At 44.8% G+C, this 15,477-nt stretch overlaps 1 protein-coding gene across 2 annotated transcripts in view; it reads right to left on the bottom strand.

Annotated features, from left to right (window-relative positions):
• Positions 1-977: 977 nt before the first annotated feature.
• The window catches only part of CLIC5 (chloride intracellular channel 5), a 157,800-nt gene continuing 143,300 nt past the window's right edge, over positions 978-15,477 (bottom strand). For both annotated transcript variants that reach the window (XM_063096460.1, XM_063096461.1), the window contains exons 5-6: positions 11,289-11,473; positions 978-5,537 (exon numbers count right to left, since the gene is read on the bottom strand). In XM_063096460.1, coding sequence (XP_062952530.1) covers positions 5,370-5,537; positions 11,289-11,473 — 353 coding nt within the window. In that variant the 3' untranslated portion in view covers positions 978-5,369. The remainder of the gene's footprint in view (positions 5,538-11,288; positions 11,474-15,477) is intronic.

The raw sequence follows: 15,477 nt of genomic DNA on the forward strand, positions 1-15,477 counted from the left end.
AATCTCCCCACACAATACTGGTTGGAACTTGGTCAGGAGCCCACTGTGAAGCCAACCACAGCCAGGAAAATGGCTTTGGACTGGACCATTGGTGATTATCCCTTGGAACTTGGGATGAAATCACTGTCACCTGAGTCACATGAGGGTGTGTATGTGAGTCATGGGGTGGATGGGAGTAGGGAGGAGTGGGGAGGTGTATTCCTGACACAGCCAGAGCTCTGCCAGAGGAAGATGAGGAGTCAGGATGGTGAGATGACCATCATCCGCATCTGCTACACCTGCCTGAGCTCCAGGCTGCCTCTTACATGAGGACTCATACCCTGAGTTGGCTGTTTCATCCTTCCAAGGTAATAAAAAGTTGTTCTGACAGAGCCTGGAGGACATAGGAGACCATGAAAACCTCTGCACCTTTTAGCAATACGAATGCTCATAGAGGTCCTCATCAGATGTGCTGACTTCATGGGAAACATACTGAGGACTCTGGGAACCTTAACCCAGGGTCAGTGATCTGGTGCCAAGAGTGGGATTTTCAGGCCTGGAATGCTGATAGGGCTAAGCCACTGACAGACAACAGAGAGTTTAGACACTGGCAGACCAATATTTTAAAGTATTCTGTAAGTCATACCTGGACTATCACTGTTGGCTTACACCCAGGTATGACAGTCCAGATGGAAAATGAGAAACATAAAGGGACATCAGTTTAACTTTTTACCTAGCCCAGATACCATAAAAGAATTTTTTAACCTTGCTAAAAAAAGAAATTGGTTTTTGGATGGACTGGTTCACAGCTTTTTGCTTTTCCTTTTCTTCTTCCTCATTTTCTTTTTATTTGTATTTAATTTTTAAGAAGAATGAACATATTTTCTTTTATAAGGGGAAAATAAAATAACTTTTATTTGGAAAAAAGAAGTATTTCATACTTGCCATTTAAAACAGAATAGGAAATCCACACCTCAAATAAGAAGTCTGGTGATCACTTTTGTAATATTTGAAAATAAACCAACTTTATTTGAATCATCAATACCAATCAGGACTGCAAAACAAATTTATAACTGTTTCCGATTCATGAGGAAAATACTCAGCTATATCTTCATTAAAAGGCATTTTACATTCATTAAGGCTTGAAAGCAAGTCTTGTTATTTTATCACCACAGTTGAAGGTCTCAAGAAAATCAAGTAACCGTCATTTGGAGTGTCTTTATAGAATGAAATACTTGTTCTTTTATAAAAGCTAGGCATTTCTGCTAAATCAGTTAACTCTCCAGCTTATAAAATGGGACAACCAGCTGGTCAGGAAAGTACAACAAATTCAAACATCAGCTAGATATTTTACATTTTAAATATATGCATGGTCAATACTGTAAAATCTCTAACTATGCACAAAATATCTTATATGATTGGATCCTTAAAACTATATTTTGCCAAAAAGAATGCTTTTATAGGAATACATATTAGCCCAAACCTTATATTGAGGCCATATTTTATTTTTGGTTGCACGGGGAATTGGGTCTATTTCCTTCAATAACATTAAAGTTATGCACACTTGGATCATACTTAATTGTGAGATAAAAGTATCATGGCACTAAGCTGGGAAAAGAATATTGACCAGGGGAGAAGAATATGCCTTCATGAGGAAGATGCATGTCGTTGGATTTAAACGCTGAACAGCAATCACAGAAGACAGTGGTCCTGTGTGCAGAGGGCCCCACGGCCAGTGATGCGACCACCTGTTCTCCTAACGTCAGAATCAGGTGCTTCCCACGCACACTTCTTTCTCAAGATTCTTTGTAATGTCATATATATAAAGAGTAATCCCTTGAGAATCATGAACTTAGCTTTAACCATGAGTTAATGTTTCCTCTTTCCAACAACATCAGCATCTTGATTCTCTGCAGTTGAGATGGCTCCTGGCCGGCGGGAATAGAGAGGAAGCACAGAAGTGCCCACTGGACGCCTGCTGCTTCTAGACTAATTTCAGACATAGCCCCTCACAGTGATGGAAACTCTTACTAGATAGCCAGTGCCTCCTGTCTCTGCCTCCATCTTAATTCAATTTGTTCAGGTCTTACTGATTCCTGGGACTCAAGGTCTATGCCAGGTGTGATCCATCTTGCGACGATTCTCAGACTCTTGTATCATCTGTGCAGAGTGGCACAGGTGCTGTGAAGGGCTTCCTGCTGTTTCATTTGACAAGTGCTGGAAAACAAGTCTCAGGAAACCACCCTCTTGGCATGGCCTTTTTCTGATGAAAAGATCAAGATCCCGCTGGCCCCATCAGCACGAGAAGGGAACACTGAAGACTGTACCGTTTCCCCTGAAGCTGAAACTAGTTTGGGATCGTGTGGCCAGAGAAGCTGATACACTGCATTTCCCACTTTTCAACTCATTGTGTGTGGGGCCAGGTGGCTAGACTCCTTGTCTTAAAGAAGACAGCCATAGTTGTGTCTGCGATTCTGAATTTGTCAGGCATTTGACTTCCTTTGTTAGGAGATGAAGGAACTATGCTCTGGATCAATGAAGATTTTACTTACCCAACTCATCTACGGTTATTAAAATCTTATCCAATGCCCTTTCTCTGGGCCAACCTAAGAGGTAGGCTGTCCTGAATAGATGGGTAAATTCATCTCAGTGGTTCTGAGTTTGACTTTTATTTCTGCCTTTGCCTCCCACTAACCTACCCCACAAAGGAGAGAAATAAATACAAAATATAATAGGATCTCAACATAAAATGATCCCCTTTCTGTGCCACCAAAATGTTTTCTGAGGAATCAATATTTATTCAGGACCAATTACAAGAATTACCTCCTATCCTAAAACTCTAGAGTGTGGGGTCCAAATTGCAAACCCTTTAATACTCCCTGAGTTGGTTCTTGGGACACCTAAGGACCTCACCACACTGTTGCTGAGAGATGATGTGCTGTGCACATGACAAGGTATGTCCAAAGCCCAGAAAGGCTAAAGGATCTGGAGAAAAATCTCTTGAAAAAAAAAATTGGAAAGTAATATTAATATTATTGCTATTTTAATATACTATGATAAATCTGGTCATAAGACACCATAACTCTAAGTCAATAGTCATTGCATTATATGAAAATCTATAGCTGAAATAAGAAGCTATTTCTAAATTAAGCACCCAGAATTGCCTTCCTTCTACAACTTGTCCCCCCTTTTAAAATGGTTATAAATGATCGTATAACATCCTCTGCCCCCAGTTCCTTAATATTGTTACTTATAGAAAACTAACTCAACCACAGAAGGAACATCTAGAAACAACAATATTGATTTGGTTTGGCCTGTTTGTCTTTAAAGACTCGCCAATTCCTGATTCTGAATATCAAATCAGAGTCGTTAGTATTCTGCCAGCTCCTCTGGGGTGGAGGGCTTCGCCTGGGGCTTCTGTTTTTTTCTGAGTACAACAGGATTTCATATTAATTAAAAGGCCTTCAGGATCATTGGAGCTCTCATCCCCCAGGAGGCCAGTTTGGAGCTTTTCCCTGTAGTAAAAAGGACTGTTTCCTCCCCAGTTCTCCTTTTTAAACATCTCTTGGGGCAAAGTTTCCAGGGAGACCATGGAAAGGATCCTGGAGAGGTGGAAATGAATCAACTCATTCTGTCTTTTCAAAGCTCTCTCAGGCTTATAAAATGTCCTGTTGAGAAATTTCCTCTTCCGCAGTGGCCTAAAGGAGACCTCTTGCTTCCTCTGCTCTGTTTAGATCATGGTCACATTTTTTTCTTCAGAGATCCCTGGAGTCAGGTAGGTGCAGCGATTGCTTGGGTTAGAATTTGTTGATGTTTCTATGGAAAGGACCCGTGCTGTCCTGCCCTCACTGAGAAATGAGCCAAGTCCGGGGCTTTCCGGCACTTGGGAGCCTCCCCCTCTACCAGCAGGCAGCACAGAAGGAGGGATTGTTGAAGGTGAGGGCCTGTGGCCAATGGATTTTCTCAAAGGGTGCTCCTGGGGAGAAGGAGTTGATGATTAGTTCATTTTTCTTAGTTTCCTCTGCACAGGTCCCTATGCTCAGGCCGGGTAAGCTTTTAAGGAGGTGAAACTCAAGGAGAATGACTAAGGAATGAAATATTAACTAAAAAAAAATTCTTCTTCTTTTTTCATCTGGCAGTTAAGTCTGATGGTACATATTTTTCTTCGAGTTCAAACCACATGGTCCCCCAGACATGTACTTTCTTCCTAAAGTGTCCCACGATCATGTCACCTCCCAAATCATCCATCAGCAGCTGCAGCTGAATCAGCCAGGAGCAGCTGCCCAAGAGCCCCTCGCCAGCAAACCCACATCCAGGAGCTACTTGGAGAGACCAGGAAGACATTTTTGGCCAAGTCTTGGATTTGTACGATAAGGTTGGTAGTCACATGACATCAGCAGTCCAAGACTTAGGTAGATCATAAGACAGAAGACTTGTCTAAAAGATCACCACACAACACTAAGCCTCATAAAACACTCCTTTATCTTCTCCCATCCCACCCCCTCCCACTCTCATCTGCTTTCTCATAGACCCCAACCACTCTCTGATAAGCAGTCAGACCCAGGCATGTCATTTCCATGGCAATAACTACTTCTAGGCAAGCAAACCCCATGGCTGGTAGACCCCTGTGGGCCTTTTGGCATTGACGCTGTCCCCTTCCCACCCCAGTCACTCCAGTTTGGAATTGCATGCCAGTTTCCTTTCCTGGCAAGGCCCGGCCAGCATGAAAACAAGGGTCAGCACTGGCCAGGTGCACAACAGCATTGCAACATTCCTGGCACTGCAGCAAACTGAGAACGCATCTGAAGTGACTTTCCAATCTGGCCTTTAGTGCCCAGTGACAGGAGTGCCAGAAGTAGCAAGTGACTGAAGGTGTGCTTGCCAGATGCCAAAATCCATGGCCAGCTTGGCCCTTCTCCATTCCCTCTCTTTGTCTCCCCTAACTGGGTGAGGATCTCTTTGTCATAAGAACTGAGATGGCATTTTTCCTTGTCCTTGAAGTTACTGACAAAGAGGAAGGTAGAAGAGGAGCTGGCATTGCACGTTTCTACAACATCTGAGAAGATATTTTGATATTGGCAAAAGGGGCCAGTGACTGTCCCATATGGGCTCTCCAATGCTGACAGACACCAAATACACAGAACCCAGATCTGGCTGGCAGCCTGCGAGGTGACTGCTTCTGCTGCGTGCTTGCCAGATTCCCGGGTATGAGGCCGGGGATGGTGCTGACCTTCATAAGAGACAGCAGGCTGGAGTTCCGGGATGCCAGCAAGAAGGGGCCTAATTTAAATGGTGTTTCCCGAGGCAATGAGGAAGAGGAGTCTGTGAAGCTGGAGTCCTTGGGAGAGGTTGAGTCCTTCTACAGCAGGCATGGGGCCAGGTGGCCCTGCTCAGGATCGGCTGAGGCGCTTGGCGACATCTGCATAGGCCAACTCGATCTCACAGTCAGCTGCACAGGTGTTGGTGAATTCGTCCCGGGCATAAGCGTTCTTGAGGTACCGCCACAGGCCTGTCATCTCAGCTGGGAAGTCATAGTTGCGGTATTTCTTGGCCACAATCTAAAACAGAGATGGCAGGACAGAGATGAGTGAAGACATGCAAGGGATCGGTGGAAGGCACTGTGGCACAAGCCACTGTGTGTGTACGCAGCAGGAAAACCTCCACGCACCGCGACAGCCACCAGCAAAACGCTGGTGATGCAAGGTGGCATTGCTGCCTTCTTTTCCTTCCATTTTATTTTACTTTATATTTCTTAAGTAAATACAATTTGCCCTTGGACCTAGTGGTTCCGCTTACAGGAATTTTTCCTTAGGAAATAATCACGATGTACACAAAGATTGAGCTACCCAATTATAATCCCAGGACAATTTTGAATAGCAAGAAATGGTGCACGATATCCAACAAGACATGAATAGATAAATATATCATTGTACCTAAATACAATGGTGTACTGGAAAGCCATTAAAAATGATGCTGCCGAGGAAAATCCAGTGATCTGGAAAACTCTTCAACATGAACTGTTATAGCGGAAGTGCAGTAGAACACGTTTGGAGAAATATGTATGGGGATTAGAAGTATATATACCCATATATTTACCAGTAGTTATGTCTAATTGATAGAATTATAGTAAATTTTTATTTTCTTCTTTCCCTTATCCACTTTATTTTACATAAGCATCCTTATTTACAGAAGGGAAAAAAAACATAAAAAGGAAGTTGGGTGTTGGAATACATATGTAGGTTCGGGCTATGATGTGGGAGTGAGCAGACAGTGGCTTCCGTTCTCTTCCTGGCCTGCCACACGTGGGGCTGTAGACCAGGAGAGTTCTGGGGAAGTGGAGCTCGTGCCGAGGGAACCAGAGCATAGTGGGTGAAATCATGGGTTGTGGATCCCAACTGGCAAAATTTGTAATTCTGACTTGACAGCTGTGTGATCCTGAACAAATTACTTAACCTCTCTGAGCCCCACTTTCTTTATCTGTAAAATGGAGTTGATAATAGGACCTGCCTTGGAGTAAAACACATAAAATACTTAGAGGAGTGCCTGGCACATGTTAAGTACTTAATAAGCATTACCTAATGTTATAATTCATTGAGACAGCTTCTATCCATTTGCATTCATTTCCTTAACAGGTGGGGGCAGGGTGTTCTCTTTAATGAGGTCCCTCTAGACAGGGGGGCTTCACGATCACGTGACCTGTGCAGTCTCACTGGGCCTTGCACTCAGAAGGGCCCTGCTCTTGGGTTAATGCTCTGATGTCAATGTGTGGAAATTCTTACTCATTTTTTAATAAACTCCTTTTTTCACTGTGCAGTGGAGCCTGCACATTAGCTGGCCCTGCCTCTAGCCCTTGGGGGCTGGCGTAGGGGTAGCAAAGGGTAGTATCACTTTTGAAGCTCTGACTTCTGACTCCTCCCTTGCTTTCTTTTTTGCAGAGGGTCCCAGACCATGGCCCAGGGATCCTCCCACTTGGAGAACCCCCAGATTAGCCATTTTAGGTGATGGTCATCTTCATGGTGGTACCAGTGATGGGTGGAGTACCCCAGAAAGCTGTGCTGAGTGAAGGACAATGATGACCTATTGTGTGAAAAGCTCACTGTCACAGACAGGCCCAGATTCCCAGCGAGGAGGCATTTCCCCCTCCATGCTGCTAGGCCAGTTTTGAACTTCCATTGCAACACTAAGCTATATTCTATTCTGAATAGCAATGACCGCGCTGGTATCCTTTCTCTCCTCCAGAGCTTGTGAGCAGTGTTAAGGATAGGAACCACAGCCTCTTCATTTCTGTACCCCTCAATAACCCCAGTAGTGATGTTGATCAGAATTATGACAATAGCAAATGTTTATTCACTGTGTGCTCAGTTCCAGGTACTGCCTTAAGCACTTTGCAAGCTACTTAACTCTCTAAATAACCCTATAAGGAAGAGTCTATTATATTCCCATTTTACAGATGAGAAAAGTAAGGCAAAGAGAGGTTAAATAAGTAAGAATTTGATAAACAGTTGTATTTAATCTTTACAATCTCCAGTTATCCTAACATCAGACAAGGTGCATCTAGTGTTACGTATAATCAAATCACTTAATCATTTAACTTTAAAGACTGAAGATCCTTAGCAATGAACAAACTGGAGCCGTGAAGATTAAGTAATTTATACAGTGTTACACAAGAAATTAATTAATTTAACTGTTATCTATTGAATAATCATTAGTATTTATTACAGTCTCTGCTTTCTAATCCATAGTTTTTCTCATGCTGTCACTCAGCCCTATGTAAATGATATAGAAATGGGTCTATTCAGAGCCCCTCGTGTGCCAGTTATCAAGCTGTCATTGCGTTTCTCCAAACCTACCGTCTATTTGCTTCTTGGCAATGCTGGGGCTGGGACTGTGCAGACCACATCTCTGCTTTACCCACAAGTCCTTTTAGGCTCTGCCAAGAGGAGTTACTGGAGAGAGCCTGCGAGGCTGGAGGAGGGGGGGAGAGGGAGAAGCCCCTTCTTTTTGGCTTCCCGTTTCTGTCAGAGTCTCCAGTTACTTCCAGTAGCAGCAGCTGAATCCAGTTTGCTGTTTTGCCAACACTCATAGGACCAGCTTCATCACACCGGCTCAGAGAGGCCAGTACACCGCAGGGACTCTGCTGCAGAGCTTGGGCCTTAGCCCCAGTTTGGACCCCAGCACTCCCCCCTCAGAGGCCCGAGGTCCAGCCCTGCAGGGTCCCTCAGCTGCAGGGCCCCCACATTTCTAAGTTTTAATACTTCTGAACTCTTCCCTTTGCTCTTCCTGCCCTAGGGGTAGAAGCTGCCTCCTAAGGGCGGAACCCCGAGGTGCATTTTGCCTCCCTGTTCTTCAGTACGTGGCACTTCTTTACAGTAAATTCTCCCAGTTAAAATAACTGATTTCATGTGGCTGCCAAAGAAGCCAGCCCACAGTGTTCCGTCCAGCTTAGGCGTGGCCAGTAAGCAAAGGTGACGGAACCGTCACCACGAGCAATGCCACCTCTTCTCCTTGGTCTCCCTCTGCTCACAGGCAGGCGAGGGCACCTTGGGTTTGCCTAAGTGTCTCTGAGAAGAGGAGGTCCTGGCTAAAGAGCAAATCCAGGCAGGAGTACTGGCCTGACTAAGGGAACTAGCTGGAATTAGCCAGAATAGACGAAGTCGCACATTAAGGTGAAGGAAGCTATCAAAAAACTTTTCACAATTACACACTGATTGATAGAGCAGCCTCATGTCCTTTCACACTGAAACTTTATTTTTAGGTTTTAAAAGGATAAAATATTAGCTTTAAAGCAGCAGAAATGCAACTCATTAATATACATTCATGTTTATATTTGCATGTCCCTTCCTGCTTGTTTCAGGGCTGAGCATGGTCACTGTGTTGGGCAAAAGTCCAGAGGCAGCTGAGAAAGGCCCACAATGCCCCCTCCTGCCGCAGCCTGTGCACCCAGGCCTTGGCCCTGAGCTGACCATTTCCTCACCCGCTGGCTTGACTTTGGGGGATGAGAACTAGTGGGGAGCCAGGCAAGAGAGTTCAAAGGCCCTCAGTGAGCCCCAGGCCAGAGCAACTCAGGGTCCCCGGATGGAGATGAACCTGAGAGTGAGCCAGGCGTGTGGCAAGAGCGTGTGGGTGAGGACGCGCACGTTGAGCTCTGACAGTTCCTCAGCAGGAACGTCCATGCTCATGTTCTGAATTTGCTCTTTCATATGAAAACAGTTAGCTCCAGATTAAGTTTTGGCGGCTGAAGCCAAACTGGAGGCCTGACTTGGCTCCCCCGTCGCTCTTTCTGAACTTCAGAGGTTTGCCAGGTCCCTGGGATCTGATAAGCTGGATCAGCAGAAATCCAAGGAGACAGGGGCTGAGGCCTAGGCTTTGTTCCCTTGCAGGCCATCCTCTCTCTGATCCCCAATTTTCTGATCCCAGTGAACACCCCACTGAATACCCTCCAAGGACAGGGGCTTAACTTAGTCATTTAAGGCCAGAAGGAACTGAAGACATCACAGGATGGAACATGAGACCTGGGAGATCCGTTTGTTTGCCTTATTCAACAAATGATTCTTGGGTGGACAGTCAATATGTGTGTGAGTAAGAGCGAAAGGAAGAAGGAGGAAAGGAAGAAAGGGAGAGGAGGCAAGAAGGAACGTATCTCTTCTTTTAGGCATGAGAAAAATGAATTCCAGAAAGGTTAAATGACTTGCCCTGCTCAGGCTGGCCGATACAGGACCAGAACCTCGGTCTCCTAAGCTTTCCATCAAATCACTCTGACACGGCGTGACTGAACTGGAATCGTATCATCCCTAATGGTGCTACTTGTTCCTTAGGAAAAGGAGAATAAAGGATGCTTTGATGGGTGGGGCATGCAGTAATTAATAACTCCAAAGAGACGTAGCTTGGCTGGACCTACGAGTGACCATTGGCTTGGCCCCAAACCCATGCGTCTTCATATGAACAGATTGTACTTGCCATCAGCACAGGCATGCATGATTCCCTTCCAGTTTCCAGCTTTGACCGAGGCCCGTGGGTACACTAGTGCACACACAGCTAAATGATTAACTCAAGTTGGTGTGTGCTCTGGCTGGAGGGAAGCCTGCATTTTTAGCCCAGGACTTTAGCTGAAAAACAGTAGGCATATACCCAGCTGATAAATAATTGATTCTGATTCTTCTCAGTGAAGGGTAGGAAGAAAGAGTATCATAAAGACACAATCTAGTTGATCAAATGGTAGATCAATGAATATTTATTAAAGGGCCACTAATATAACCACCATCATACTTGAAGAAGGTCCAGTCTTCACTGAGCTTATTGTCTGACTGAGATAAGATATTCATGTGCAAAAGTAGAGAACGTATGACTATATAATTTCACTGTATTTTTCTCTAGGTGGGTAAGGGTCAGAAAAGGATGTGGGAAGAAGTGTCAGTTTAGAGAACTTAGGGGGATACAACCGCTGTCTTCAAATGAGATGAAGGAGAGCAGAGTTGGTCTGTGTTGCTCCAGAGAACAGATGGGTAGCAGGGAGGCATGCTTGGGCTCAATATCAGGAAGAATGTTTTAATAATCAGAGCTGTTCAAAATGGTAGGACTAGCTCATTAGGCAGAGGGCTTCTCCTCATTAGAACTGTATGATCACAGCTTCAAAGAAGCCTATCACAGGCACAGCAGAAAGTGGTCCAGTTTGGGGTGGGAGATTATTTTAGATGACCTCTGAATTTCCTTCTTTCCAGCTCTCAGATCTTAAGATTCATTGTATAGGCACGAATTATGCTGTATGTTGCAGATGGTCAGTAAGCGTAATGGTAGCAGGAAAATGATGTTGCCTCTTGCAGCCTCCATCTCTTCAACGGAGGGATGGGGAAGACGGTGGGGCCTACCCGAGGGCGCTGCTGAAGGGAGTGAGAGGGCGGGTCTGTGCCCAAAGAAAACATGCACATGAGGACACATCTAATAGAGATGTTGGAGTGTGACCAGTGAAAACCTGTGAGGAAGAGGCCTTTGGAGTGATGACTATATACAGTAATGACAATTGCAGCTATTATAGGTTAAGCCCCTACAATGTGCCAGGCACTTTCTTACCATATTTACTCTCCCAACAACCCTAGAAGTAAGCAACATATGCCTATTTTATAAACAAAAACTAAATCTCAGAGAAGCTACACATCCAGCAAACAGTGCACACTGACCTTGGGTCCCTATTCATCTGACTTCAGAGCCCAAGCTCTTGACCACTGGGTGGTACAGCCCTTAACTCATCCACAGATGACCTGGCCTATGATGGAGTCAGATCCCATGAGCGCCTGCTGGTAGAGCTCTCTTACCTTGACCACATGGAGCTTGGGCAAGAGATTGCAGTCAGCCAGGGTCAGCTCATTCCCATCCAGGAACTTGCGCCGGGACCCCTTATCATCGTTCCCACGAGTGTTGGCATCGATTTCCTCTGGGAGAGGGGTGTTCAGGTAGTCATCGAGTTTCTTCAGTGCCTTGGTCAGGCCTCTCTCAAGGGCTGGCATGGAAGAGCAGAGGAAGGGTCTTTAGTCAAACTTCTGGCCAGTGGCTTCAGTCACAGGGTGTGCAGAGTGGGGTAGCTCATCCCAAATCCTGTCCCTCTTGTCACACTGCCAGTTTGCCACACACTACAAAATACCTGGCAGCATTAACATGATACAGTAGAAGTGTATTAAATACCTGAAAAGGCAAACCCTAACCCACTAATAAACACTAGCTAATCCTTTTTTTTGAAAAAATATATAAATGTAGAAAAACAATGGTTATATACCAGAAATATAAGGAAAAGATAGGTACCAAAGTTTTACAGTGCTTATCTCTAGCAGGAGCAAGAATAGGTCAACTTTTATTTTCTTATTTTGCTTATCTATATTTTGCCAATATTTCACAGTAAACCTACATATTATATTTTTTTTTTAAGAAAGAAAGCTATTAAATAAAAAAAAAAAAACTGTGTAGAAGTCCTAGATCAGAGATATGTACCCGATTTTGTGGAAGCAATAACTATGGCTAACACAATCTGAGCAGAGTTGGGGACAAGGCCTCCAGGAGCATGTGGCATAGGAAAGAGAGCAGCCCTGTTTGGTGTTGCCCTCAGAGGAGGGATGGGTATCAGGGAGGCATTCTTGAGTTTCATCTAGGGAAGGTAGCCTAAAAATTAGACTTGTCCCAAATGGAATGGCCAGTGCACCAGCAGCGGGCTCCACCAGAGATATGGAATCACCGCTGCATGGAAAGCTGTCACGGATATGGCTCAAAGAATGAATACCTAAAAGAAGATAATGTGGCAGAGAGCTTTTACAGTCTTGCTCCAATAATTATCTATGAAGTAATCCATATGGACACATGAGCAGAACAAAGTGCTGAAGAGAACAACTGTGGGAAGTCACTGTCACCTAGAATCTCACAGTCCATTCTAATCACAGAGCACTGACATTGAAACTTTGAGCTCAGATGACAGACGCGGTGGAGATGGCTGGCCGGGTCCTTTGCCACTGCACCTGTGTTAGCAGCCCCATCCTCAAGGGCTGTTTTTCCACACTCCGATTTACAGTATGGCACTGAGATAATGAGAGTCAGTCCTCATGTTAATTCCAGCAGATACAAGGGGGGTGTTGTCTTCTGGAGGAAGAGCCAAGAGGACTGGACTCTTGTCCAGATTTTCCCAAATGTGCCTTCTGTTAGCCACTCCTCACATAACCCACTTTGTCTTTTCACAGAAGGCCTTTTGTTTGAGACAATAGAATGACACCAGCCCAAGGTAAATCAATTGAACGCTTACTGGAACGTTTGAAAACTGGTGGGGGCTGGATGTCGTTTCTCAACACTTCCTTCTCCCTGGTGTGGCATTTGAACTTGCACATCGTCATCTGCTTTGAGTTTCCAGTCTGGGAGACTAGAGTAAGCAGGGCTGGGAAAAATGCTTGATTTCCCTTTAGTAATTGTCTAGACTGTGATGGGATTGCAAGACTATTCAAAGGCAATGGCGGCGGGTGGAAACTGAACAATACTTATTCTGCTTTTCCCCAAAACATTTGTGCTTTACGTTGGGTTTGCTTGCTTACCCAGGTCCCTCTGCCCCGTTCAATTATAGAGATTATGGCAAAATCTTGATTATAATGGAGAAAGGAAGAATCAAATATTGTGCTTGTTAAAATTTGACCAACTGATATCATCAAGGGAGAGATATAGGATAGGGAATGGGACATTGCAGAATTCTAATCCCAAACGCCCCTTGGAGAACTGATCAGCCACTGCACAAGCCTATGCCCAAGTCACTGGGTCTGGGAACTATCATGTAATTTGGTAAAGAGGCCTAGAATAGCAACAGAGCCCTCTTGGCAAGATAGTTTTGGATAAATTTCAAGTATCTCTCTATTGATTCCTTGAGATGGAAGGGATAAAGTTTGGCAACAGGAGTGGTTGTCGTTTTATGTCACAACTGTGACATACCATGTAACTACCTAGTGGGTATGTCCTGAGCATACCTGTGTGTCTATTCCATCATTTGCATTTGTGTACTTATAATCAGGAATGTGAAGGGTGAAGTTGGTGATAATCCTGGTAGAGAGAAGAGGAGACTCAGCAGCAGGGAAGGGGCCAGGTGGCCTGGAGCTAGCCTGTGTATAGATTGTGACCCTGCCCGGGGGGTTTACTGTAATGCTGCAGAGGCTTAAGCTTCAAGGTTCCCTAATTACATAGGACCCTTCCAAGGTCTTGGACCTGATTTTTCAAATTCCTTATTTGTATTTATTGCATTGGTTTCAGACTCCACTAACCCTATATCTGTTCCTGATCCTGGAACTTGGGTGTGACCTTGGGAAAGTCCCTCAACTTCGCTGAGCTCAAAAATGAGACTAATGATCCTTAATCCTCATAAGGCCACTGTGAAGAAAAACTCAGATAAATGAAACTAGGACATCAGTTAATGGTAGTTATTGCTACTGCATTACCAAATGTGCTGGTGCCATGCCCTATACTCTTGGTCAGTATGTTCCTGAAAATTCCAAGGTGCGGTAGAGAATGGAAGTTTCTAAGAAGCTCCCATTCTGAGACCAAGACTCTAGAGGAGAAGTCAGCAGCTTGGAACTTTGTTTCCCTTACTTATTTAATGTACAGCCAAAGCCCTGTCCCTGATGCTCCCTTGAGGTCCTCCCCAGGGACAAGCCGTACTGGAGGCACAGCCAGAGAGAAGTAGACTCACACAATGGGCCTGTAGGCTAAAGCACTGCTGTGTTACTGAATAACAAATGGCAGCATGGAACATTCTCTGCCAGCTCTTCCCCTCCTACCTGGCAACTCATTCTGCTGACCCTGGCTCAGTCTGGCATCTGTAGAAATTAATTATGTCTTCTGGTTGATGGCACCCAGGTCTTGAAACCATTCATGTTGAACTTTCTGCTCTGGTAAGAGTCAGGGATGTGTGAATGAAACCAGAGTGACAAAAGATGTTAATTCCTTCAATGCTTATATTTGAAACTCTTCCTCTAAAAGACTTCCTTTGAGTAGCTGGATGGAGAAAACCTCAGACTACATACAGCAGGTGAGCAGAGGTCGGGGCACCCGAGACCCAGGGTCTCGAACATCCCCAGGACTTGATGAATACACAGTCCTTTAACTGCTTTCTTCCCCTCTCCACCTCCGCTCTCCATAAAGATTTATTCTGTACCACACACAAATGCGCAGGGTAAAATATGTGACGAGGAAACGAGGGGAATAGTTCATAAATATTCTCAGCCATATGCAAACAATCTCAAATTTATTTTTCTCCTTTTTAAGGAGGAAAAAAAATCCACCCATTCCATGATCACTTCCAGATTCATTGAGGTTGATATTACATAAGACCCAATATTGTTTTCTCGTCGTAGAGAAATAATGACTTGGAAAAGGCAATTTGAGCTAAGAAAATAATATACTCTTACCAGGGCATGGAGGCTGAATGGGGACTGGGGAGCCAAGACTCTAACCCTGCCTCCAAGAAGGTCTTGCAAGCACAGCTTGGCCCTGGTTTGCTGGCAGGCTTGATGCAGCATGGGTGCTGATGAGCACAAAGACAGGCAGTACGCCGGAGGCTTGAAATTCACATGGAGAGGAGCAGATGTCTGAGGGGGTTTTTAAAAGGAAGAGAACAGCTCTGTGGACCTAGGTTGCTGCTCTCCGTTTCTAATGCGTGGTTTTTCTCTGGCACATGCTCGTGTGGCAGAATAAGAACCAGGGGCCCACCTCTGACCATTGTCTGCAGCCTGCATGGGTATCTGTTCAACTCTTCCATGGAGAAAGAGATGGTGCCTTTTCCCAGGCCAACGACCCTCTGCCCTCCTCTGTTCCTTTCACTGCACTCATCCCCAGTAACAGCAAGCAAATACACTCCCTGAATTTCTGAAGTGATCCAGGGATGTTTATGCGACCTATTGTTTAAACACACAATGAGGCTATTAGATGGGAACTATTATTCATCCCCATTTAATAGATAAGGATACTGGACTTACCCAAGGCATATAC

This window comes from Cynocephalus volans, chromosome 5 (genome assembly GCF_027409185.1).
Source record: "Cynocephalus volans isolate mCynVol1 chromosome 5, mCynVol1.pri, whole genome shotgun sequence".
Lineage (NCBI taxonomy): Eukaryota > Metazoa > Chordata > Mammalia > Dermoptera > Cynocephalidae > Cynocephalus > Cynocephalus volans.